A 27,663-nucleotide genomic window follows, 5' to 3' on the forward strand; every position below is an offset into this window, starting at 1 on the left:
GCTTGCCAATGACACATCACACTCACATGCACAGTCACTTGCTGATGACAGCGTGTTGCCATGCAATGCGCTCAAGTGTGCAGTGGTAACTTGGGGATGAAAGTTTTCGCTCAATTCAGATAGGGGAAGCGATCCTATGATTTTCGAGGTTCAGTTTTTTTGTGGTGGTATGAAAGGGTTTTGGGCTTAGTTTGGGAGGGTGATGGTCTAATGGTTAAGTGTTGGGCTTCAGACCAGAGGATCCTAGGTTCAAATCCCAGCCAGACAGGAAAATCACTAAGGGCCCTTGGGAAAGGTTCTTAATCCCCTAGTTGCTCCCGGTGTGTAGCGAGCGCCTTGTATGGCAGCACCCTGATATATGGGTGAATGTGAGGCATTATTGTAAAGTGCTTTGAGTGTCTGATGCAGATGGAAAAAGCGCTATTTAAATGCAGTCCATTTACCATTTTAGTCACAGTCTCACTGAGATTTGTGAGACCAGTGGTTAAAATTTAGCATCAGACTAAAAAACAACTCTCAGCTGGGTGGTCTACATTTTTAGATGGGTCTAACTTGTCCAGTCTGTCCCCATAACACACCATTTTTAACGTTTGACTAAAGTTTGTGTACCTTGGTCTCAGTTTGTCTCCCTTTGTTCTGCTCCATAAAACTGGGCCCTAGCCACAAGCCTGCTGGTTTTCACCCTTTGGTCCTAATGCATTTTCATGGCAGATGCATCTGTCATGTATCTGTTTTGCATTTGTTATACAGAAGCAATAGTTTTAAGTATCTGAGACAAATTTCTATATTCTGCAAATAACTGATTTCTTTTGAAGTGACATCATTAGATGTGGCTTCAGTGACTGTTTCAGGGCAGCTCAGCATATTTTTACCTACGTAATATGGCGGCCACTCCGCCCGTTTCCGTGTCCTTTCTAGTTTTTATTTTCTCTCTCTTAAAGTCTATGATGACGCTTCTTCCGTAGTTAGCAAGCCAGCTACAAGTAACAAGAACGAAACAATTTATTGTTTTCAGCATGGGATGTGATGGAGGAACTATTCCTAAAAGACATGAGCTGGTGAAAGGCCCCAAGAAGGTTGAAAAGGTAAAAGAATTTATAACTGGTCGTGATGTTGTTGTCGATATATGTTACTGTGTTGCTACGTGTTAGCCGGCTAGCAGGCTAAAACAATGTTTTTCCTTGAAAACCTGAAAATGAGTAGTAACATTAAACTGTATTTAAGTTATGCGAGTGGTTAATTTATCTGAAATAGGTAGTTTCTACATTTAATGTCGATTTTCCTTTGACTAACATTTTGTCGGTTAACTGGTAGCTTTCGTGTGTTCTTCTGACCTTTTATCAAATTAGGTGGATAAAAATGCAGAACTTGCTGCAAAGTGGAAATATTGTGCCCTGAGTCAGGAGAAACTCAGACGACCCATCGTTGCCTGTGAACTTGGAAGGTGAGAGTTGTTCTGACAATCAAACTTTATAGAGTAGATCATTCTGTACTGAAAACTAGATAGATAGAGATCGATACTTTATTAATCCCAGAGGGAAATTCAAGGCATCCAGCAGCTTACACATTAGACAAGACACACATATTACACCAGACACACAAATAAGATTAAATAAATAAAAGAAAATAGACTACTCAATAAAAACCACTAACTAAAAATAAAAATAAAATCTGTGTGCGAATACAGCATCCAGTCTCACAGAATATAACGGAGGAGTAAATGTTGTGAAGTAGTGCAGTAATGAGGAGGTAGTGCAGATGTAAACAGTACACAATATAAGCAATGTAGGTTGTGCAAAGAAGTAAACAGTGTAAACATTGTTGGTAGTGCAAAAAAAAAAAAAAAGCAATAAAAGGTCTAATCAGATGTATCACAGGATTATTTTTTGCTGTGTTGGGAAGAGTTAAACAGTCTGATGGCCTGAGGGACAAAAGACTTCCTAAATCTGTCCGTGTGGCAGGACTGGGACAGCAGTCTGCCACTGAATGAGCTCCTCTACTAAGTTAAATAAATTGTAATGGTTGATTTTTTTTGGGGGGGGGGGGGGGGGGTTGATGGGTTTTTGTATCAAAATGGATATGTATGCCTACAAATATTTCAGAACCACACAAGGTGTTTAACATCATTGTTTCAAAAGATCATTTCGGCCCTTTGTAGGGATAGAAAACAAAAAGAAATGTGCATACCGTCATAATTATGTGACTTACATTGACCATTAAGAAAAACTAAAATAATTATAGATACAGTGAGGTCTGTAAGAAGTTCTACAGTGATGGTTTTTCTATGTCAGTGGGATAGTTGCACTACCAGTTTAAACGCCAGGGGTCTCATGTGCAAAGACTTGCGTGGACTTTCTACTGAAAGTTGGCATACGCCAAAACCCTGAGTCTGGCGTAACCACAAATATATTCAGGTGTATGAAAGTGTGTGTAGTCATGAATTCATGCACGTTCTGTTTGTGGTTTTCGTTTGGAACAATTACACAAATAAACTATTTAAACACATACAGCCACCCATCATGCGTCGTGCCTGATGCACATTTGCACATCGCATATGATTTGAACATTGATGGAATGAAAATAATTCCTGTTAACAGAAACAAACTCACCTTGTGATGGTGCCTTTATAGCAAAATGTTTGCAGTTAATAGCTTGGATTAAATTCGTGAAACCGGCTCTTGCTGCAAAATGCGCTGTAATGTTGGAATGTACCTGGATGAGATTCGGATGATTGCGTTCCACACAGCTGGTTGCTTGGCGCAAGGTTAACTGGCACACTCCTGACTGATCAGCCAGCTAACGCTGGAATTCCCCTGATGTCTGGACGCCCAGCGTGGTCAGCACCTGTGTGCGCACAGATAACCCTTCGGTCCACATCGTATTGCATATCTCCAGTAACAGTGGCCTTGGTAAATGAAATCGGTTTATGAGCCAATTATCCTCATTTGGAAGTAAATCCCCACATTCTCTGAATACACGCTCACATCAGATTGCACCATTTGCAAAGTCCTCTGATGCCGAAGCAGCCACTGTTAGTGCCATTTTACGCATCACTTTGCGAGTGCTTTTATATCCACACATATAATTGTAAACACATGAGTATTTTAAATGTTCATCAGTGTGTCTCTGATGTGCACATCACTCTGATGACTTCTTGTTTTCACACTATTAACGGTTCCCTGCGTCACATGTACATGTCAGAGATGGAACAATAGCTGTAGAAACCCGCGTACGCCAGCCAGGATTTTTGCGTGATGCACCTCACATTTCCACACTCAAGTCTCTTTTGGTACATCTGCATGTGGACGTGGAGACGGTGTATGCACGCTTTGTACATGAGGCCCCTGGAGTTGATTCCTGGTCAGGCTACCTGTCTGTGCATGTGACACTTCATCTGCATCATCTCAGTCCACCCAACTGTAAAATGGTTTCAGACTTGGCTGGAGAAGTAACTTCTGAAGGACTAGCATCCTGTCCAGGAGAGTCGTAGAATCTTAACCACTTCACAGTACAGAATTTAGGGAAAAGTACCAGCACCAGTAGGTCTCTGGACCTTTATTGAGCATACTTCCAGTTGTAAAATGTGCAGCATATCCCGATTGAGTTTGAATCCAAATAACACGTGCTGAAAGAGTTTCTGAGTAAATCATATTTCAGTGAAACTGTTGTGCTTCGAAATGCAGACTGCATCCTGTTCATGAATGTATTTGCAACTGGAGCTCATAAAATGAATTGATTGGGTGTTGAAATTTAAGAGACTGGTATTTATGGTGTGACTCGCAGTTGAAAGAATGCAATTACATACAGGTGAGCCACGTTAAGTTGCGCACGCATAAGTTGCGAGTCGACTTTACTTGTCGTCAAGTTGTGGACCCTGAAAATTTACATTACCTATAAAAGTTAATTTTGATTTAAACGTTTTTGGGAAGGATCAGCAGTGCAGATGATTCTGGACGAAGATTTCTTCTTCCTCCTCTGGCTGCTGCAGGTTAGTGTTGATGGCGGACGATTCTTTGCGGAAGATTCCTGACGATTCAAAGTTTTTGGATGTGACTCTTTAGATCCTTACTGCTGGTTCAGATTGAGCCGGAATTTATAAATGTGCCCGACACACACTCGCCTGCCACACACTGGCATATAGCGGGCGTGTATATAAATTCTGGCCCAATTTGAATGGGCAGTAAGGATCTAAAAAGTCACATCCAAAAATTTTGATCATCCAGAATCGTCCACACTGACGAAGCCACTGACCTGCAGCAGCCGGAGGAGGAAAAAAAAGATCCCGAACCCACTCCAGATGAAGAAATCATCACCATCCAGGAAGTAATCACGCTTCAAATGGTTGAAACTATTATAATATGGTATGGTAAGCTATTTTTAATTTTTTTTTTTTTTTTTGGTCAACTTCATTAACTCGCGGTTTCAGATAACTCGCGGTCCGATCGCGGACCCCAACTCACGCGAGTGAACGGTGCACACCTGTATCTTCACACTGTGGTCTAAAAGTGTTTGTTGTATTTCAGACTTTACAACAAAGATGCTGTCATTGAGTACCTTCTGGATAAGTCCGCTCAGAGACCCAATTCTGAAGTCGTCACACACATCCGTGGAATTAAGGTACGCTAACAGTGTTCTTGTTTATATTGCCTGCTGCTCTTAAAAATGCGATTCGTTTTTGTCAAGTCCAGCATATAGATAAGCTATGCACCTCTGTGTGTGTGCATTCTGCAGGATATAAAGGAGCTAAACTTGACTGATAACCCTGAGTGGGAAGGAGAAAGAAGAAATGCCAAAGGAGACCGTTACGAGGACATACACTGCGGAATGTTCATTTGTCCCGTCGTGGGATTGGAGATGAATGGCAAGCACAGGTAACAAACAACAACGGAACCTTTCTGAGCCAAAGTGTGAACATAAAGCTTGTGATTCACTGACAGTCACGTTAATGCTCCACTCAGTGAATTTGGGAAAGGTGGGGTGGGGGGTATTGTCGAGTTCATCCAATATGGCCAGCACTTGTGCACTATTGATTTTCCTTTTTCACTCATAACTACAGAACACCTTGTCTGAGTGAAACTTTATCTTGGCTGTGTATTGGGGGAGTCTTGAGAAAAAAAAAACCTTTATTGTATTGGGGCAGGGGTGTGTGATATGGACTAAAACATGCATACATACATTTTCAACTACTTATCTGGGACCGTGTCGCGTGGGCAACAGCTCCAGCAGGAGACCCCAAACTTCCCTTTCCCGGGCCACATTAACCATGTCTGACTGGGGATTCTTAAGCGTTCCCAGGCCAGTGTAGAGATATAATCTCTCCACATAGTCCTGGGCAGCGGCTCTACTCTGAGCTCTTCCTGAATAACTATGCTTCTCACCCTATCACTAAGGGAGTCACCAGCCACCCTCCTGAAACCCATTTCGGCCACTTCCGCAATCTAGTTCTTTCAGTGACTTCCACCGGGGAAATTGGTATTGCTCCCCCATTAGCTTCCATCTCTGCCTCTACTACAGAGGGCACTCCTGTCTGATGCAGGAGTTTGTCATGGTGTTCCTTCCAGTGCCCCATTATCTTCTCAGTTAAGGTCAACAGAGTCCCTTCCTTACTGTAGACAGCTTGGATGGTTCCCTGTTTTCCCCTCCTGAAGTGCCTCACAGTCTGCCAGAAGCACCTTGGTGCCGACCAAAAGTCCTTCTCCATGGTTACTCCGAACTCCTCCCACACCTGCTGCATTGCCTCCATCACAGTAGAGGCTGCTGCCCCTCGGGCCTGTTGGTACTTTGCTTCTGCCTCCTGTGCATACAGTGGAACCGGAAAGTATTCACAGTGCATCACTTTTTCTACATTTTGTTATGTTACAGCTTTATTCCAAAATGGAGTAAATAATTTTTTCCCTCGAAATTCTGTACACAATAATACCCCATGATGACATTTTTTTTTATTTTTGCTTTTTTGCAAATTCTTTAATAAAAATAACTAACAATCACATGTACATAAGTATTCACAGCCTTTGCCATGAAGCTCAACATTGAGCTCAGGTGTATCCTGTTTCCACTGATCATTCTGGAGATGTTTCTACACCTTAATTGGAATCCACCTGGGGTCAATTCACTTGATTGGACGTGATTTGGAAAGACACACACCTGTCTACATATAAGGTCCCACAGTTGACAGTACATGTCAGAGCACAAACCAAGCATGAAGTCAAAGGAATTGTCTGTAGACCTTCGAGACAGGATTGTCTCAAGGTACAAATCTGGGGAAGGGTACAGAAACATTTCTGGTGCTTTAAGACTGCAACTGGCTCCAAAGGTGCATCAACAAAACATTGAATAAAAAGTGTGAATATTTATGTATCCGTGATTTCTTAGTTTTTTAATACATTTTCCAAAAATTAAGAGGAAAAAACTTTTTTCTGTTGGAAAAATGAATTTGCTTAATTTTGTAATAAGGCTGTAACATAACAAAATGATTACAAAACAGATTGTGTGACTGTGAATGTGTTCCCAGATACAGCTGATGATTTCAAGTCGAAAGGCTGTTTAATAACTACCCTCAGCCCACAAAATAAAATTCAAAACTGCTCAGTCTGGCAGCATTGCTCTTCTGCATCCAGGGTCTTAAATACTTGAAACCAGATTGCACATTGTTAAAACAATAATCACATTATTGTGGACACCACATACCAGTTGTAAAATGCCAATCTTTTACTGTATTCATGATACAAATGGGCTGTATGTCATCTTTGAAGCACCTGTCTTTCATGTTAGAAATAATTTCCAGACTTAATTATTATAGCCATACACCAACTTAACATATGAGCATTGCATATGCTGTGGTTTGTGTTGTTCTTGTTATATATACACATCTCCATCATTATGAAGATCATCATCACATCTGGTGTAGTTAGGCGTCTTCTTTTCATTAAAAATTTTATTTTTCAGACTTGTAAGATTATTTGTTACTTTGGTTGTGATTATATTTAGAAATTCCACTCATCTGTACTTCTGTTTTCTGTGCAGATGCTTGTGTTAATGAGGTGCTATTTTACTTGCACAGTATTGATTATTGAGAGACTCTCAGTCACAGTTTGGGTTCATGATTTTTAATATTTCCATTGAAATGTTTAGATCAGTACACCCTTTCCCTGCACTGAGAGTTCAGTTTGTTGAATAACCGTGTGTTCTTTTTCAGGTTCTGTTATCTGCAGACGTGCGGCTGTGTCTTCTCTGATCGGGCTCTGAAGGAGGTCAAAACAGAAATCTGCCACAAGGTAAGCACCACACCATGGTTAGTTCTGTTTCTTAACATAGTTACCGCATTCAAAATGAGCATTTTTATTCAGTCATCTTTTGTTTTTGTATGAAGGTACTTCACAGGGGAAATATTGTTCTTGCATTATTTTTTGTGCATAGTATATGCTGACAAACATACCAAATATCATATACGCGTGAAGAAGAATTGCTTTGTCTGGCTGTTGCTACAGCTATCTTTTGGCAGCAGAGAACAAAAAAGAGAAAAGAAGAGGAAAAGGTACACTGTTTACAGATGCAGATTCTTTATTGTCATTGTAACAGGTACAACGAAAGGTATGGTGCAAGCCTTTGGGTCAGTGTGTGGTTTTGAACCAAAAAGAAGTTTAGCAACACATGTTTGAACCGTTTACAAATGCTTAAAACTGTTTTGCAAACATTTGCAGTGGTTTTGAACCAAAAAGAAGTTTAGCAACACATGTTTGAACCGTTTACAAATGCTTAAAACTGTTTTGCAAACATTTGCAGCTGTTTGCAAAAAAATAAATTTTGCCTGGAGTTTTTGAACATGTTCAAAATTTATTTGTGACAAGAAATACTGTTTGCGACCCAAAATGTTTAGCAGTCTTTTACTAACCCTGACAAAACCAAAAATTTTCTATATTCATCAGCATTCACTGCTCTGTGAGATATGGGATTTCACGCAAGAACATCACATTTTGAGCCTCCAGACCCCCCCCCCCCCCCCCCCCCCCACACACACACACACGTATGATTGGTATGTGTGTGTGTCATCCATCACCTGAAAGTGTTTGCACATTAGCTCTTCAAAAATCTGCCCTGCACTACAGCGCAGTGTATATCCTTATTTAAAGAATGATGCAATAGTTAAAAAGCCTCACATGGCGGGCTTCATGCCACTCTTATGCTCAGCACACATGAAGCACAACTGCACATATTCAGTACTTTGAAACTGAATGGACCAAAACTTTTAACACTGACCTTTTGTACTAACATGGAAAAGAACAGAAGTTTCAACAAATTAAACAACAAATAATTTTTATTCACATTTTTAAAATTATGTACAACTGCACTTGACATAGATGTGTTCATATATATATATATATATATAATAGATCTCATCTCAAGTAAACATTTTTGCACTTTGCATTAAAATGCATTTAAGAAACAAAATGCTGTTTACTTTCTGAGGTTACACAGTATGCTTCATCAAGAAGAACACAACAACTAAAACAGCGGGGCGGATAATTTTCCGCTTTCAGTCTTCGGTCACATTATTCATAAGCAAATAACACCAGGATGCAGTTACCAACGGAAGGAAACAGCCACATGATTAAAGAGAAGAAGGATGCAATTTAATTTGTACACTCTTGAATAAAGATGAAGAAGAGATGTAAACCATCAAGCGCTGCGAGTGTTTGTTTGTTTTTTTTCCCAAAATGGTATATTTTCCCTTTTATTATAGCTGCTGCCGGTCTTCAATATAAAGGCCAATAGAAAATATGGGGCTGGTTCAGTAGTGTATGTACATAGCATGTGTGAGCTATGTTAGTTTAAAAACGTCTGAAACATGAAGTAAGAACCCTACTATTTGAATTATGATTCATGTGCTGACTGGCAAGTTTCCTAATTTGTTTTTTAAGATGACATTTGGGCCCTGGGAAGTAGATGTGTTCGTAGTGCTTCTCTTTTTTTTCTGGTAATAAATGATTGTGGTAGTTGTGTTGTCACAGTGAAAGTGAGTGTGCTGTGGTTCTTTTTACTGTATACTTTTACATAGAATTGCAGTGTATCTGTGTGTCCCCCTCAGTACATAAGTGAGTTTGTCTGTTCATCCTTCATATTTCTTTCAACTCACGGTGCATCTGGAAAGTATTCACAGCGATCCACTTTTTCCACATTTTGTTATGTTTAGGGCTGCCACAAATGACTAGTTTGATAGTCAGCTAGTCAATGATTTTTTTTTTTTTTTTTGCGATTAGTCGGGTCATACGTAATTTCCTAAATTTAAGGCCTGCAGCATTTTCCGAGAAACGTCAAAGTATGAAAACATGAACATTTCCAAATCAATGACTATTTCATGAACTTCATTTACATCAGTCATTCAGAAACACAAACAGTGTGGTACATTATAGTGAATCTGTGTCAGGTAGGCAGGTCTCAAAAACTAAATGTCCATGCTGGAAGGAGACAAGTGAGGGAAGCCACAACTTTGGAAGAACTTTTGGCTTCTATGAGTGGAGAAACTGGGAATAGTGCAACATTTTTATTTTTATCTTAATTTTACATATAGTCCCAACTTTTTCTGAAATTACAGAACTGCTATAAATAAAAATGTGAACATTTTATTGTTTTTTTTTAAACTTTGTGGAGCAAATGCAAACACCAAACTCTTATAAAGAAGGAAAAAAAATACTCGGACATGTGCAGGAAAACATTGATATGAACTGAACAGAATAATGCAGGCTGATTTGACTCCTCATATTTTTTGCATAAATAAATCAGAATAAAATAATAGGCAATTCACTTTGAAATAAATAAAACATAGCTGCAGCTTAATAACTTTGGAAAAATAACAAAAATCAGCAGCTTGTATTTTTATTCTGACTCCAGTTCATTTTAGTGTGATAAAGTCAACCTTTTTTCTCCCTCATCAGTTTAAACACTACATTAAGCTCAAGATTTGAACAAATAAATACCTTTGGAAAATAACAGCTGTTAAAGTTCAGAGTTCTCACCTGCTTTTTGTGATATGTGCCTCTGAACATCACTGCACAGCTTCTCCATATCAGGGATTTTTTAACCCCTGTATGCGTAATTTTTGCTCAGTTCATTTATATATTCTCATTTTTAAAGGATTTTTTAAAGATATTTGACTGTTTATTTCATCTCATGATCTCATAAATTCAGTATACAACACACACATGGTGTGAACAGTACGGTGCCGTCGGACCCACACTGGTTGAGAAAGTGCAGAGAGAAGTAAAGGCAGCTCCACGGTTTAGTTTTTTTTTTTTTTTAACATGTTTACTCAGGTTAAAATCCTCTCTCTCTGCTCCGCGCTGGCTGTCTCACGTGCACTGATGGTTCTCAGCAGAATGTAACGTCTCTTGCCTCCATTCAGGAATCTCCCTCCCCCACCCCCTCCCTCCTGCGCAGTATGTGCCTTTTAGGCGGCTTTGAACAAGAAGTCCACTGTTTTAATCAGCTGTCTTTTTCAAAATTTGAACATCCAAATGACGGCAGGACGGCTCGCTACCTAAAACTATGAATTGAGAGAAAAACAAAGACTTAAACAAAATAAACGACTCATGGACTACTAAATTAGTTGTCGATGGTTTCAGTAGTCGATGTAGTCGTGACTAGTCGAATAGTCATGGCAGCCCGAGTTATGTTACAGCCTTATTCGAAAAATGGATGAAATAATTATTTTTTTCCTCAAAATTCTACTCACAATACTCCATAATGACAATGTGAAAAAGTTCTTTTTTTTTTTTTTTTTTTTTTTTTTTTTTTTTTTTTTTTAGATTTTTGCAAATTTATTAAAAAATAAGAAAACTAAAAAAAAAAAAAACATATGTACATAAGTATTCAGTCTTTGCAGAGAGCGGCGCTGTGTTTGGAGCTGTGCAAACGGAACGGAGGATAATTCTAATTTCCAGTTAGTGACTTTAATCTGCACAAAAGATTAAAGATGTCATGATTGACATCTTTAAATGGCTTTGAGAGGGGTTAAGAAGTGGATTTGCCACTTCTGAAAAGCAGTGAACCAATGAAGCAGCAGGTCGGAGCACTGCTTTGTTGGTTCAAGCTTCAAAACGGAGCTGTTACAGAAGCGGTTGATTACAGACCCGCTGCAGGGTCTGCAATCATTGAACATCTCAGTTTCAATTTCAATTTTGATTTATTTGAAAGGGGCCATGTGCAATTAAAACATAAATGTTACCATTTGATGCATTGCACCAGAGTTAGCCTTAGGCTAATTTACATCTGCAGTCCCTGATCACAAATAAATATGACATATAAAATCATCAGACATCACGAATAAATACAACACAACCAAGATGTTAAACATCACTTAACAGATAAAAACATGTAGCAACACTATGTATTGTAAATAAAGTGCCCCTCATAAGCACACACACATATACATAATCATAGGGTGTAGTAGCATGCACAGCACACAACACTGCCCCCAGTCTCACATACTCTTTATCACAAAAAAAGCACTAACTTATTAGTGGGTGCATTGTTGTGAACGCTTTAAATATTTTTTGATATTAACTTTAAAATCACCAAATAAGTCACAATTTTTTATATTGTCTGGAATAGCATTCCATTGTGTAACAGCTTTAACAGAAAAGGCTGCCTGCCCAGATGCTGAGTAGCGAAGGGGTAAGACACAGTCATGTATGAAAGCTATTCTCGTGGACCTTACAAAGCCACGATAGCAGACAAACTTGCACAAACAGGCGGGAGCCAAGCCGTTTAAGATTTTGTAAACAGCACATAAATTTGAAAATATCCTAAAATTTTCAAAAGATAATAGATTGTAGTTGTGTATTATGCTACAATGATGATACCTCAGTGCCTTTTTGACAAAAATGTTCAGGGCCTGTTTGTACAGGGATTCTAAGGGCCTAATTGTTGTCTGGCTAGCCTGACCCCAACAAGTAATACAGTATGAATTATGGGAAAAAATTAAAGCATGCAAAAATATATTGGCAGCCTCAGCAGATAAAAACGATCTAATTTGTCTAAATAGGGCCAGCTTATATTCAATAGTTTTTGTCATTTTTTTTTATATGTTTCTTATAGCTCAAATTCGGATCCAGTAACACACCAATATATTTGAATTCAGTAACTCAGTAATCTCAATTTGTTCACCCCCAATGTAGACTTTTACATCTGAAATGTTCAGTTTCGTTTTGGAGAAGAACATACCTTTAATTTTACCTACATTTTCAGATCTCTCCAGAGATCTGAAAATGGCTATGCACTGACGCTCAGCATCCAACCTGATAGAGCCTGAGAGGTGCTGCAAAGAGGAATAGGCAAAACTGCCTAAAGATAGGTACACACACATATATATATATATACAACCCCTGGCAATAATTATGGAATCACCGGCCTCGGAGGATGTTCATTCAGTTGTTTAATTTTGTAGAAAAAAAGCAGATCACAGACATGACACAAAAGTAAAGTCATTTTAAATGGCAACTTTCTGGCTTTAAGAAACACTATAAGAAATCAAGAAAAAAATTGTGGCAGTCAGTAACGGTTACTTTTTTAGACCAAGCAGAGGGAAAAAAATATGGACTCACTCAATTCTGAGGAATAAATTATGGAATCACCCTGTAAATTTTCATCCCCAAAACTAACACCTGCATCAAATCAGATCTGCTCGTTAGTCTGCATCTAAAAAGGAGTGAACACACCTTGGAGAGCTGTGGCACCAAGTGGACTGACATGAATCATGGCTCCAACATGAGAGATGTCAATTGAAACAAAGGAGAGGATTATCAAACTCTTAAAAGAGGGTAAATCATCACGCAATGTTGCAAAAGATGGTGGTTGTTCACAGTCAGCTGTGTCTAAACTCTGGACCAAATACAAACAACATGGGAAGGTTATTAATGGCAAACATACTGGTAGACCAAGGAAGACATCAAAGCGTCAAGACAGAAAACTTAAAGCAATATGTCTCAAAAAATCAAAAATGCACAACAAAACAAATGAGGAATGAATGGGAGGAAACTGGAGTCAACGTCTGTGACCGAACTGTAAGAAACCGCCTAAAGGAAATGGGATTTACATACAGAAAAGCCAAACGAAAGCCATCATTAACACCTAAACAGAAAAAAACACGGTTACAATGGGCTAAGGAAAAGCAATCATGGACTGTGGATGACTGGATGAAAGTCATATTCAGTGATGAATCTCAAATCTGCATTGGGCAAGGTGATGATGCTGGAACTTTTGTTTGGTGCCGTTCCAATTAGATTTATAATGATGACTGCCTGAAGAGAACATGTAAATTTCCACAGTCATTGATGATATGGGGCTGCATGTCAGGTAAAGGCACTGGGGAGATGACTGTCATTACATCATCAATAAATGCACAAGTTTACCTTGATATTTTGGGGATGATGAAATCATTTTTCAAGATGATAATGCATCTTGCCATAGAGCAAAAACTGTGAAAAAGTTCCTTGCAAAAAGACACACAGGGTCAATATCATGGCCTGCAAATAGTCCGGATCTTAATCCAATTGAAAATCTTTGGTGGAAGTTGAAGAAAATGGTCCATGACAAGGCTCCAACCTGCAAAGCTGATCTGGCAACAGCAATCAGAGAAAGTTGGAGCCAGATTGATGAAGAGTACTGTTTGTCATTCATTAAGTCCATGCCTCAGAGACTGCAAGCTGTTATAAAAGCCAGAGGTGGTGCAACAAAATACTAGTGATGTGTTGGAGCGGTCTTTTGTTTTTCATGATTCCATAATTTTTTCCTCAGAATTGAGTGAGTCCATATTATTTTCCCTCTGCTTGGTCTACAAAAGTAACCGTTACTGACTGCCACAATTTTTTTTCCTGATTTCTTATAGTGTTTCTTAAAGCCAGAAAGTTGCCATTTGAAATGACTTCAGTTTTGTGTCATATCTGTGATCTGCTTTTTTTTCTACAAAATTAAGGCTTTCCAACCCTATGAAGTTTTTGGCCATGTAGCATTATGCTCCACCTGTGTGTGGGGGTTTTTCCTTTACTGGAATATGAGTGTGATTTACACCTCAGTGCTTCAGTTATTACCGGAGATGCTCAGCCATGAAGTGCCTTTTTAAATTAACTTTCTTCTGAACAAGTCAGAACACACAGTACAGTATACTGAGCAAACCAGTTAAGGTCACATGGCCTATGTTTCATCTTGTATTTCGGAACTTGAGTGAAAGTTTATGCTCCAGCCTTGCTGTTGAAATAGCTGCTGCTGGAGTTGCTCTGTGTGGCCAGCAGCCATGACGGCTCTAGAGGCACAATTGTTTGATTCAGTACCTTGTTCCTGTGCCACTGCTCCAGACAGTCCAGCGCCTCAGGAAAGGTATTACTCTCAAACTTATTGGCAAACATGCTGTTCCTGTTGATGATCCATGGTATGTCTTCCATCCCATAAATGCAGATGCCTCTTGTGTAATGGCCTGTAAAAAGACAATTTGAGTGTGTTTGTTCAGTAAATTAGATATCAGGCCTGCTTGTGCTTTGCTTCAGGATGGTAAATTAGAAACTGGCATCATGTTTGTGTTTTTGGAGTGATTTGCAATGATGAGATATGTAAAATTCAATAAAGCTATTTGTTTTCTCTGTAACCTGTAACAGGCCATACAGAACAGAGACTAAACCTATTTGAAAAGACCCATGATAAGATAAATGTCAATCAGATGTTTTTGTTTTTTTGTAGATGCTGATTAAAATTATCCAGGAATGGGTTCTATAATCCTTACTGGAGTCAAACGCACAGTAAAACAAAGCTAAATAGTAAGGACCTAATATTGTTAACTTTTTAAGGTTGTGCAAGGATGTGATGTATTAGCATATAACTGTAAGTCCTATCTGAAGCCTTGTTCCCACAAAAACAATTTTTAAAATCAGGTCACAAAGCTTTACTAAGACAACACCAAGATTTTATTACACACATTGTGGTGATTTAGCCAGGAACTACCATGTTTTAGCACAATGCTCTCAGGACTGTATCAGTACTCTAGTAATATTGCATAAGATGGAGCTATGTGGAAACAAGAATGTCAGTGCCACAAAATTTGGTGCAAATGCAACCTCACTAGTGGTTGAGAGCTGCAACGTCACACAAATATCCAAGAATGCCCAGTATTGCCTTCAAGATCACAGTAAGAGGATTTGTAATGGTGTCGCCATAGTCTTAAGTAGTTAGAATATGTTGTGGGGGTATCATGTACCATCAAGACTTATGAAGACTGTGACACCAGCAAAACTCTCCCTAGGACCTACCATGATTTATGATTTGATAGTCATGGTGGTGTTAAAGTCAAAATTGCTGTATATGGGAAGGTTGCTTTAGTTATCACATATTACAACAAAAATCTGCCCTATACACATAATCTAGCCCTCATGAGATACAAGGAAAAATAGGGCTGATAAATCATACATTTGTCCTATGAGTTTTACTGCCCTGACAACTATGGCAATAAAATCAGGGCAATACAAAAAAGACATTGAAAATACCAGGTTTTTGTATTGCCCCGCTTTTTATCCAATCAGGAGCCCCCATTTCTCAGTCCCACCAATGACACATCCCCATTTTGTTTTACCCTGGTGACGGGTGCAGGATCTTGATCATTTCCTTCAACCAAGATGTCTGATCAAGGTGAGAGAGTTTTAGCCTCCCTAGCAGGAAGAATTCTACAACTTGAGTCTCATACTGAAGTTGAGACATCAATGAAGAGGACACTCATGACTTTATCGAGAGAAATAAGAACATTCCATAATTTACATATCTACATGATTTACCTGCATTATTTGTTGTACATGGTTCATGTGTGTGATTATTTAGCTATTTTGATGATTATATAGATCAGACCTCCTGTGTTATGCTCTTTATTATTAGCGTGTTGAGTGAATGTTGTTGGTGTCGTGAGTAAATGAGTTGTTATTAAATGGTAAATGGACTGCATTTATATAGCGCTTTTCCATCTGCATCAGTCACTCAAAGCGCTTATTATGCCTCACATTCACACAGACACACTCACACACCGATGTCAGGGTGCTGCCATGCAAGGCGCTCATTACACACCCGGAGCAACTCGGGGATTAAGGCCGTTGCCCAAGGGCCCTTAGTGATTTTTCTGGTCAGGCTGGGGTTTGAACCGAGAATCCTCTGGTCTGAAGCCCAACGCTTAACCACTAGACCAAAAGCGCTTTGGGTGTCTGATGCAGATGGAAAAGCGCTATATGAATTCAGCCCATTTACCATTTAGACCATCACCTCTACTAAATGGAGTTGACAATAATTATAGGGTTCTTGTTCTTTTTTTGTTATATGTGATAAATATCTTAATACATGTCTGTTTACATATCACGCCGTGTATCATGCCCCTTGTATCAGTATCTAATCCTTCAGACTCGGGCTGATACAGATACATCAGGACATGATACGTAAATAGACGTGATAAGGTATATGTATTATACTAGTAGGTTAAGCCACAAAATAAAATGAATGGTCAATAAGAAACAAATGCAAGCGCAAAATGAAAACACTAGTAAATTTAAGACAAGTTGAGCTGCAAATTGCTATACCCTGCTTAACAAAAATAAATAAATACAGTTCAAACTGTAGACAAAGCACTAATCTGTACCTTTACATCCATTGTGTACAGTTCCCTCTTGATCCCTCCACTTGATTGCCCGGATGTCTCCAGCCCAGCCTCCATCTATGTGGCTGCCAGGAGCTCCTTCAAACACAGAAATAATTGTGATAGCATGTTATAGTGGAATCATAGATACTTGTATGTTGCTTGCAAATTAGTTTGCTGAAAACAAGTCAAGTATCTATCTTATATAATCTAACTTATTTGTTTTATCTGTCTAAATTTTGTAATCGTGACACACGTATACATCACATTCATAAATGTTTTAATGCACTTGATAATTACAACCTCAAATCAAAAAAAGTTGGGACAAATGCAAAAAAACAAACAAACAAAAAAATGTAATGATTTTCACATGAACTTTGACTTTCTGATTCAATGCAGATGGTATGAACCAGCATATTTTGAGATAACTTTATTTAATTAAGTTAACTCAATACATTCCAAAAATTGTTGGATGGCGGAAAACAAAAATAAATTTTATATATATATATATATATATATATATATGGTCTGTTAGAAAAGTATCGGACCTTTTTATTTTTTGCAAAAACCTGATGGATTTGAGTCACGTGTGCTTGCATGAGCAAACCTTGAACCTTCGTGCGCATGCGTGAACTTTTTCATGCCTGTCGATTGCATCATTTCCTGGTAAGCAGCCTTTGTGTGGGACGTGTGTTGTGCGCTCGGCGGATTTTCATTTCAAGGAAAAAGATAGAATGACTGGAGCAGCGCCGCATCAAATTTTGCCAGAAACCGGGCGACAGCCAGGTGGAAACCATTCGGAAGATTCAGATGGCTTTCGGTGACGATGCTATGGGCATCACACAGATTAAGGAGCGGTACAACCGGTTTAAAGATGTCCGCACAACAGTGGAGAGCAAGCCACACTCCGGTCGTGTTATGATTCGCAGCTCTCAAGGAAAGCTATAACCCCAGAAATGCAGGTCAGCCGGACTCAAAGGTTAGTTCAAAAATATGCAAAAGTTTAATGTCCAAACGTGAATCAAAAATACTGATACAGGTGGAATAACAAAGGTACAATTACAAACCCAGCCAAGGGAGTGGGGGAAAATAAACTTCCAACAAAATACAAGAAATTAATGTCCAAGTGTGAAACCAACATTAGGAGAGGCTAGTGCAGGATCAAGAACAAAAATACACTTTCAACCCTTCACAGGGGATGGGGGAAAAACAGCTAAGGTCAAAAAAGTACAAAGTCCAACAACATCAAAACAGAAATACTCACAACCGTGGGAAAATGTACTGAACACGACGCAGGGAAAACCATACACAGTGTAATGAGCCCGCATGGAAGAACAAACGAATGAGGTTTAAATAGACAGCCAAGACACAGGGGAACAGGTGATACAGATTCAGATATTGACGCGTATTAACCAAAAGACAACACTAGAGGGCAGCAATCACAAACACAGAAAACAACAACCCCAGCAATACCAAGACAGAACACCTGTGACTGAAATGCATAATAAAAACAACCCACAAAAAAGAGTAAAGAAACACTCACCATAAATAACCTGACTAGTAGCCACAATAAAATAAAACAATCACAAAAGCAAATACGTGACTAATTCAAAAACCCCACGCCCACATTAACACAAAACGTGACTAAACGACAGAGACAGAGGTGATGCAGACAAATAAGACAGGAGGAGGCAAAATGTGTCTGACACAAAACGTCTGCAAGAGGGGGAGATGATCAGTGCAAACACACACACATCCAACCTGCAGCCCCGCAACTGGCAGCCCTAGGAGGCGTGTCCACCAGACAGACAGAGTGCACAGAAGGACACGCCCCCAAGACAGCGGAGATCAGAGGCACACGCATACTCAAAAACTCAAAGGGGATTCACAGGATCAAAACACCAAACTCCCATAAAAACCCCATGAACAGACGACATCCAACAGGTCGGCCATCAACATGCTGAAATGACCAGATCATTTCCAAAGTGAATGCTGTGGTGATGCGGGACCGTCGTGTGACTATCCAAGAAATTGCGGAAGAGGTGGACATCAGCACTTTTTCGGCACATTCCACTGTGACAAGATTTGGCCATGAAAAGAGTGGCGGTGAAATTCGTGCTGAAGCTCTCACAGGAGATGCTGTGACATGCCCACCTCTTCCACAATTTCTCGGATACTCACACGACTGAAAAGTTACCGAAAGCCGTCTGAATCATCCGAATGGTTTCCACCTGGCTGTCGTCGAGTTTCTGGCTAAATTTGATGTGGTGCTGCTCCAGTCGTTCCGTCTTTTTCCTTGAAATGAAAATCCGCCAAGCGCACTACACATCCTCACAGAAAGGTTGCTTACCAGAAAATGATGCAATCGACAGGCGTGAAAAAGTTCACGCATGCGCACGAAGGTTCAAGGTTTGCTCATGCAAGCACACGTGATTCAAATCCATCAGGTTTTTGCAAAAAATAAAAAGGTCCAATACTTTTCTAACTGACCTCGTATGTATCGGTACGAAATTCATCGGCACGAAGCTGATGGCGCAGCAACAGCGCCTCCGTGATGAAGCCTCACAGGACATGCCCTGACATGTCCAGCTTGTCCACAATTTCTCGGATAGTCACATGACTGAAAAGCCACCGAAAGACGTCTGAATCTTCCAAATGGTTGACGAGCTGGGCATGTCACAACATGTCCTGTGAGACTTCATCACGGAGGAGCTGTTGCTGCGCCATCAGCTTTGTGCCGATGAATTTCGCCGCCACTCTTTTCATGGCAAAATCTTCTGTCACAGTGGAATGTGCCGAAAAAATGCTGATGTCCACCTCTTCGGCAATTTCTCGGATAATCACACGACGGTCCCACATCATCACAGCGTTCACTTTGGAAATGATCCGGTCGTTTCAGCGTGTTGATGCCGATCAGAGAGCGGCTTGCTCTCCACCGTTGTGCGGCCGTCTTTAAACCGGTTGTACCACTCCTTTAATCTGTGTGATGCCCAGAGGATCGTCACCGAAAGCCATCTGAATAATCCGAATGGTTTCCACCTGGCTGTCGCCCAGTTTGTGGCAAAATTTGATGCAGTCGCGTTGCTCCAGTCGTTCCGCCATTTCCTTGCAAAGAAAAAACGATGAGAGACTACACCCATCCTCACACAAAGGCTGCTTACAAGCAAATGACGCAACTGACAGGCGTGAAAAAAATCACGCATGCGCACGAAGGTTCAAGGTTGGCTCATGCAAGCACACATGATTCAAATCCATCAGGTTTTTGCAAAAAATAAAAAGGTCGGATACTTTTCTAACAGACCACGTGTGTGTGTGTGTGTGTGTGTGTGTATATATATATATATATATATATATATATATATATATATATATATATATATATATACACACAGTAGTGTTCAGAATAATAGTAGTGATATGTGACTAAAAAGATTAATCCAGGTTTTGAGTATATTTCTTATTGTTACATGGGAAACAAGGTACCAGTAGATTCTCACAAATCCAACAAGACCAGGCATTCATGATATGCACATTCTTAAGGCTATGAAATTGGGCTATTAGTAAAAAAAAAAAAGTAGAAAAGGGGGTGTTCACAATAATAGTAGCATCTGCTGTTGATGCTACAAACTCAAAACTATTTGTTCAAAGTGCTTTTTTAGCAATCGTGTGAATCACTAAACTAGTATTTAGTTGTATAACCACAGTTTTTCATGATTTCTTCACATCTGCAAGGCATTAATTTTGTTGGTTTGGAATCAAAAGTTTGCATGTTTACTAGTGTGCTTGGGGTCATTGTGTTGTTGAAACACCCATTTCAAGGGCATGTCCTCTTCAGCATTAGGCAACATGACCTCTTCAAGTATTTTGACATATCCAAACTGATCCATGATACCTGGTATGCGATATATAGGCCCAACACCATAGTAGGAGAAACATGCCCATATCATGATGCTTGCACCACCATGCTTCACTGTCTTCACTGTGAACTGTGGCTTGAATTCAGAGTTTGGTGGTTGTCTCACAAACTGTCTGTGGCCCTTGGACCCAAAAAGAACAGTTTTACTCTCATCAGTCCACCAAATAGTCTCTTCTCTTTAGGCCAGTTGATGTGTTCTTTGGCAAATTGTAACCTCTTCTGCACATATCTTTTATTTAACAGAGGGACTTTGCGGGGGATTCTTGTGAATAAATTAGCTTCACACAGGCATCTTCTAACTATCACAGCACTTACAGGTAACTCCAGACTGTCTTTGATCATCCTGGAGCTGATCAATGGGTGAGCCTTTGCCATTCTGGTTATTCTTCTATCCATTTTGATGGTTGTTTTCTGTTTGCTCCACGCGTCTCTGTTTTTTGTCCATTTTAAAGCATTGGAGATCATTGTAGATGAACAGCCTATAATATTTTGCACCTGCGTATTTTTTCCCCTCTCCAATCAACTTTTTAATCGAACTACGCTGTTCTTCGTCCCATTTTCCTCAGGCTTTCAAAGAGAAAAGCATGTTCAACAGTTGCTGCTTCATCCTTAAATAGGGGACACCTGATTCACACCTGTTTGTTTCACAAAATTGACTAACTGAATGCCACACTACTATTACTGTGAACACCGCCTTTTCTACTTTTTTTTACTAATAGCCCAATTTCATAGCCTTAAGAGTGTGCATATCATGAATGCTTGGTCTTGTTGAATTTGTGAGAATCTACAGAATCTACTGGTACCTTGTTTCCATGTAACAATAAGAAATATACTCAAAACCTGGATTAATCTTTTTAGTCACATAGCACGACTATTATTCTGAACACTACTGTATATAAGGATTAAATAATCACTTTTACAGTGAGGTTTCTTGAGACAAGTCTGGGGATGGATACATGAACATTTCCAAGTCACTGAATAATGTCTTGGGCTTCAGTTACCAACTCTACTTTCAGAAACACTTTACCTTTGATGTGGTTGAGTGTTACCCAGTAGTGCTCATCTGGACTGAACGTGTCTCTGGACCACTCCAGCAAGTCTTGAGCTATCTGGCTTTTCAGTACAAAGTTTACAAAGGCCCTTGTCAGTGCATAGTACGCTGTTCCAAAATACAGTTGCAGATTGTGTGGAGGACGTTGTTTTTTCAGGCTCTTGTCTTTTTGAGCTACATGAGACCCCACAATCTCCAAGAACTGAAACTCTGTCCTGTACCTCATGGACACAGGTTGCTTAACCCCTGGGGTCATGTTTCTGTCTCTCCACTCTTTGCTTTTCATGTAACGCACCAGCTCCAGGTTGCTCTTGACAGGGAAATCTTGTCCGCACAGATTCACCACCTTCTTCCAGCCGATCTTTGACTTTGCCAAATCCTTCATGCAGTTCAAATCTGCCTGCAAGCGGGAGAACCCGGCATAAGTTACCGTCTCACTCCAGCTGGAGACAAAGGTATTTTGGAAGCAGCTGACCAACTTGCGTACAGCTTCCTGGTACTCCCACGGTGCCTTGGCATCTACATGAACGCAGTAGACATTTTGCGGCATGTAAATTGCTCGCAGCAGTCGAACAAAAATCTCCAGCTCCTTGTGAATAGTAATAATGAAAGCTAAAGGGTATTTCTCCTCCTCTTGACTAAGAGGTCTTGTGATGAAGTGAAGGTCTTTGGTCAGACTGGAACATTTAAGATGACTGTTCAGAATATACTTCTGTACCTGTAGACAGGAAAAGTATAAATGGCAAAACTTAGTACCATGTTTTCCGGAGTTTAAATAACACTTTTTTTAAAGGTGTTTGGGAGGTTCTGCAACTTATTCCCAGGTGCATTTTAATATGCCGAAAAGCCCACATTTGTTATTATTAATCGTAATAATTATTATTATAATCCATAGCCATAATATCCATAATAATAATTATAAATGGAATGGTAAATGGACTGATTTATATAGCGCTTTTCCATCTGCATCAGACACTCAAAGCGCTTTACAATTATGCCTCACATTCACCCCGATGTCAGGGTGCTGCCATACAAGGCGCTCACTACACACCGGGAGCAATAGGGGATTAAAGACCTTGCCCAAGGGCCCTTAGTGATTTTCCAGTCAGGCGGGGATTTGAACCCAAGATCTTCTGGTCTCAAGCCCAACACCTTAACCACTAGACCATCACCTTATAACTATTTATATAATCCATTCCCACAAATCAAAGTGTTAAATAAAATTAACTCCAGTATTCAAACAATCAATGATAGTCACCCGTGGTACGGTGGCTTAATGGTTAGCACTGTTGCCTCACAGTGAGAAGAACCCAGGTTCGCTCCCCACCTGGCTCTTTGTGTGGAATTTGCATGTTGTTCCCATGTTTGCATTGGCTCCCCTCCAGGTGCTTTGGCTTCCTCCCACTTCCAAAGAAATGCAGGTCAGGTGAATTGGAAACTTTAAATTGGCTGTATATGTGAGTGTGAGCATTTGTCTGTCTATGTCCCTGTGATAGAGTGGTGACCTGCCCAGGGTGTACCCCACTGCTCACCCAGGGACAACTGGGATAGGCTCCAGCTCCTCCATGACCCTTAATTGGAATAAGAAGGTGTAGAAAATTAATGAAAGTAATAAAAACTACACTACAACAATAACAAAAAAGAGGCTTTTTTTATTTGACATGTTTGACTTATACTCTGGTGTGATATATACTCCAGAAAAATAAAGTTAGCATTGTGATAGCTTTTGTTTTGATTACTTCAGTATTTAAAGCATTCTTAAAACCTTGTTCTTCTATGTCTTTGAATATGAGGCCCTCACACACATGTACTTTATGCCATCAGTTTGCCTCCAATTTGACTCTGCTGTGTTGTTGTTGTAGTCGTTGTTGTCCTTTCGGCTGCTCTCGTTTGTTTGTGGTCGCCACAGTGGATACAGCCAGATCCGCATTGGTATTTGGCACAAGTTTTACACCTGATGCCCTTCCTGACGCAACTCCAGTTTTACCTGGAGAAACACACGCAGACCCTGGTGTTCCGAAGAGGTCTCCAATCCAAGTACTAACCAGGCCTCACACTGCTTAGCTTGTGAGAGCTGATGGGTTTGAAAAGGACCACTCAGAACTTTTCTATTAAAGTCTTATTAACAGTTTTACTGTGTAGGCCCTTGAATGTTTTCTGGCATAAGCCTACAGTACATCCAGGAATGCAGTGAAACTGAACGTAAAGGCAACCATGAGTGCAGGAATTTTGCATTTGGCAGTGTTCATTCTATGTAAGTTAATGTATGCATAACCAGAGCCATAAATTAACTTTGCGAGGAAAGCTAAAATTTACATATTGCATGTCTGAAAAAGCTGATTATTAACAAAAATACTGTAAGTTGTTACTGTGTTAGCAATAAAATGCTGGTGATATCAAGTCAGTTTGTTCATTTTTTTAATTCATTTCAGCTAAGTAGGAGAATGGGGAGGACAAATGAGGATGTGATGGGCAGTTCAGTTGATAAACCAGTTAGAACCATTACTCAAATTAGTCAAAGTAGTATATTTAACTAGTTACGAGAACGTTATGTAAAATTAGACTACACTGCACTGCAATGAAAATTTTAATGCAGTACAAAGAGTTACGCAAGGAAATAAAATCACTATACCTGGCAGTCACGGCGGTGCCATTCTTTTCCTTTCTTAGTGCCCAGCAGAAAAGGTTTACATGTGTTGGAAAAAGGCCTGCAGCTGGGAGACACTTCATTAGGTTTGGGCTCTGTTAGTATCCTGGTCTTCAAGTAAATAACTGAGCAGGCCATGATACTCATCCCAAGGCACAACAGGAAGCTGAATTTTGTCCTTTCAAGCTGGATCATAATAGCCTTGCTTCTCTGTATTGCAACAGCACCACCACGGATAAAATTCCTGGAGGGGGGGAATAAATAAATAATTGGATTACAATCTGCAGTAGCTTCCTGTACCCCTGAGAGATATTAAAATAAGGTTAAATATTTAGGTTAGCACTAATTGATGGGACCAATTTTAGATCAAGAAATGTAGTTTAGTGTACCAGAGTTTGGACTCAATTGCTGAATTATAACCTCAAACAGTAGCATGTGCTGATGGGGGGTAAAATTTTGAGATACTGTAAAATTGGGGCATTTTGAAAGTACCTTGATTGCATATGTCACAGATGTCTAAATTGAGTTGTATAAAACCTAACTTTTAAGTTTCTGTATGCACAGTCTTAGAATGATGGATTTTAGAATGATCAGTGTAATTGTTTGAGTACCCCATTTCTCATCAGTATGTCCTGGCTCCAGAATGACTGGTGCAGACCCTGTTAACTTATGTACAACCCCAATTCCAATGAAGTTGGGACGTTGTGTAAAATGTAAATAAACACAGAATACAATGATTTGCAAATCCTCTATAACCTATATTCAATTGAATACACCACAAAGACAAGATATTTAATGTTCAAACTGATAAACTTTGTTTTTGTGCAAATATTTGCTCATTTTGAAATGGATGCCTGCAACATGTTTCAAAAAAGCTGGGACAGTGGTATGTTTACCACTGTGTTACATCACCTTTCCTTCTAACAACACTCAATAGGCGTTTGGGAACTGAGGACACTAATTGTTGAAGCTTTGTAGGTGGAATTCTTTCCCATTCTTGCTGCTTGATGTACGACTTCAGTTGTTCAACAGTCTGGGGTCTCTGTTGTCGTATTTTGCGCTTCATAATGCGCCATACATTTTCAGTGGGTGACAGATCTGGACTGCAGGCAGGCCATTCTAGTACCCGCACTCTTTTACTACGAAGCCACGCTGTTGTAACATGTCCCATCTTTGCTTGTGAATGACTGAGCCTTTTGGGGATGCTCCTTTATACCCAATCTTGACACACCTGTTTCCCATTAACCTGTTTACCTGTGGAATGTTCCAAACAGGTGTTCTTTGAGCATTCATCATCTTTCCCAGTCTTTTGTTGCCCCTGTCCCAGCTTTTTTGAAATGTGTTACAGGCATCCATTTCAAAATGAGCAATTATTTGCACAAAAACAAAAAAGTCTATCAGCTTGAACATTAAATATTTTGTCATTGTAGTGTATTCAGTTGAATATAGGTTGAAGAGGATTTGCAAATCATTGTATTCTGTTTTTATTTACATTTCACACAACGTCCCAACTTCACTGGAATTGGGATTGTACATATGATTTCTTAGATATTTTTTTTTCTTTTTCTTATTTTCATTTTTACTAAATTTGCACAAATCTCAAACTTTTTTCACATCAGTATGGAGTATTGTGGGTAGAATTTTGAGGGGGAAAAAAAAGAATTTCATCCATTTTGGAATAAGGCTGTGACTTAACAAAACGTAGAAAAGTGAATCGCTGTGAATGGTATCTTGATGCACTGTATGCTGTGGTTATACATAGCTCAACTGCCAACCCATATATAGGCAAAGATGTGGAGCATGGACATGCCCTTGTTTTGGAGCACCAAACAAAGCTAACAGGCTAACATTAGTTTTAGAAAATATGGCCAAATTGTTGCCTCAGTAATGGTGGACTGTTAGGGTTTGTGTGGCATGGAGTTAATGTCAGATGAGCTATAATACCTGATACCACGTTAATGTTACCAGTATGAATTACACAAAAATCTCCGTGGAGTGCACACTTCTTAGATGACCCGTTAGTACAATTAACTGCACAACAAGGTGTATTATTACGTATTTTTAATAAAACAGTCATGCTAATGTTAGCCACTTGTTAGGGACTTCAAAAGATGACATTTTCTAAAACAAGACACATGAACAATTAAATCCATCATGAATCACCACTTTAAGGTGCTGCTCTTGGTAAAGTCATCAGGCGCAGTCTGAAAATAAGCTTAAAACGTAGAAATAAAGAAAACTGACTGTGAAACTTTTTTTTCAAAAATGACAATCTAGCGCATTCATTAATTAATTTTTACCTTCTGCATTTAATGTGTATGGAACTTTTTCTAATGAAAAAACATAAATCTTTATAAAATCAAAGTTTGTTAGTTGAAATGCTTATAAGTTAGAAACTACTAGTTGTGGGGAAAAAAAAACAGACCATTAGAATAAGCACATCATCAATACGTTGTTTGAAGGCTGCGCATCTAGGCACAGAAACTGCGTTGTTTTTCTTTTTTGTTTTAACATTTTATTTACTCAACAATAAATCATAAATTATATATACATTATAATGTATACAGCAAATTTTTTAGAGTTCAAAGCAATATCCCCCCTTTTTTTTTGTCTAATAAAGAGAACAAAATTGAGACATTTTTAATATAGACACAAATATAAAAGATTAGAAAGCAGCATATCCTCATATTTGAGAAGCTGGAACCAGACAGTATAGCATTTATCCATAATAAATTACCTTATACAATTGTTTATTGATCTAGTTGACTGTTTTCCATTCAATCAACTAATCCATTAATTTGCAAATTGTTAAATTGAATATGTTTACATTACACATATCAAGGCTTGTGTTAATTTGATCGTTTTCTCCTACAAATTCAGTGATCACTGCATTTAATGACTTGATGCTAAAAACACGTTAACATTGGTCACTTACTTCAGAAGCATTTGTGCTGGTCGTCTTTGAGATGAAATAAGTTGGACATTAGACATCAGCGTCTGTTCTGCTGATTATCACGTGAACTGCTTCTGCGAGCGCATAAACCAATCCATCCGGAGGCAGATGAAGAACATGATTCATTCCCATTGGTGCCATGAGCAGCCGTAGCAGCAGCAGCTGGATTTGACCGTTTTAGTGGCTGTGCTGTTACAGCTCGAATCGGTGCAGAGTGAGAACGAGTATTTATATCGGTTTGTTTTCTTTGTGAGCTGCAGCCATTGCTGATAATGTCTCTTCCCCACATCCCCATGAGACGCAGTCTGTCCCTGCCTGGTTGCCAGCAGTTACACCTCCACACACATCTCTCTCTCTCTCTCTGTCTCTCTGTCTCTCTCTCTCTCTCTCTCTGTCTCTCTGTCTCTCTCTCTCTCTCTCTCTCTGTCTCTCTGTGTGTTTT

The 27,663-nt window shown here is 39.4% G+C and overlaps 2 protein-coding genes across 5 annotated transcripts in view; one reads left to right on the top strand and one right to left on the bottom strand.

Annotated features, from left to right (window-relative positions):
- The first annotated feature begins 943 nt into the window (after positions 1–943).
- The window catches only part of rtf2 (replication termination factor 2), an 81,384-nt gene continuing 54,664 nt past the window's right edge, over positions 944–27,663 (top strand). For all 4 annotated transcript variants that reach the window (XM_034166066.1, XM_034166065.1, XM_034166067.1 and 1 more), the window contains exons 1-5: positions 944–1,085; positions 1,350–1,444; positions 4,524–4,617; positions 4,732–4,871; positions 7,196–7,274. In XM_034166066.1, the coding sequence (XP_034021957.1) occupies positions 1,017–1,085; positions 1,350–1,444; positions 4,524–4,617; positions 4,732–4,871; positions 7,196–7,274 (477 nt within the window). In that variant the 5' untranslated portion in view covers positions 944–1,016. The remainder of the gene's footprint in view (positions 1,086–1,349; positions 1,445–4,523; positions 4,618–4,731; positions 4,872–7,195; positions 7,275–27,663) is intronic.
- Positions 14,165–27,578, bottom strand: gcnt7 (glucosaminyl (N-acetyl) transferase family member 7). Its single transcript, XM_034166064.1, has 5 exons — positions 27,204–27,578; positions 24,254–24,512; positions 21,598–22,339; positions 16,658–16,753; positions 14,165–14,467 (listed from the first exon to the last, which is right to left on the bottom strand). The coding sequence occupies exons 1-5, from the start codon at positions 27,257–27,259 to the stop codon at positions 14,226–14,228; spliced, it is 1,395 nt and encodes a 464-aa protein (XP_034021955.1). The 5' UTR covers positions 27,260–27,578; the 3' UTR covers positions 14,165–14,225.

The sequence above is a fragment of the Thalassophryne amazonica genome, chromosome 3, assembly GCF_902500255.1.
Source record: "Thalassophryne amazonica chromosome 3, fThaAma1.1, whole genome shotgun sequence".
NCBI classification, from domain to species: domain Eukaryota; kingdom Metazoa; phylum Chordata; class Actinopteri; order Batrachoidiformes; family Batrachoididae; genus Thalassophryne; species Thalassophryne amazonica.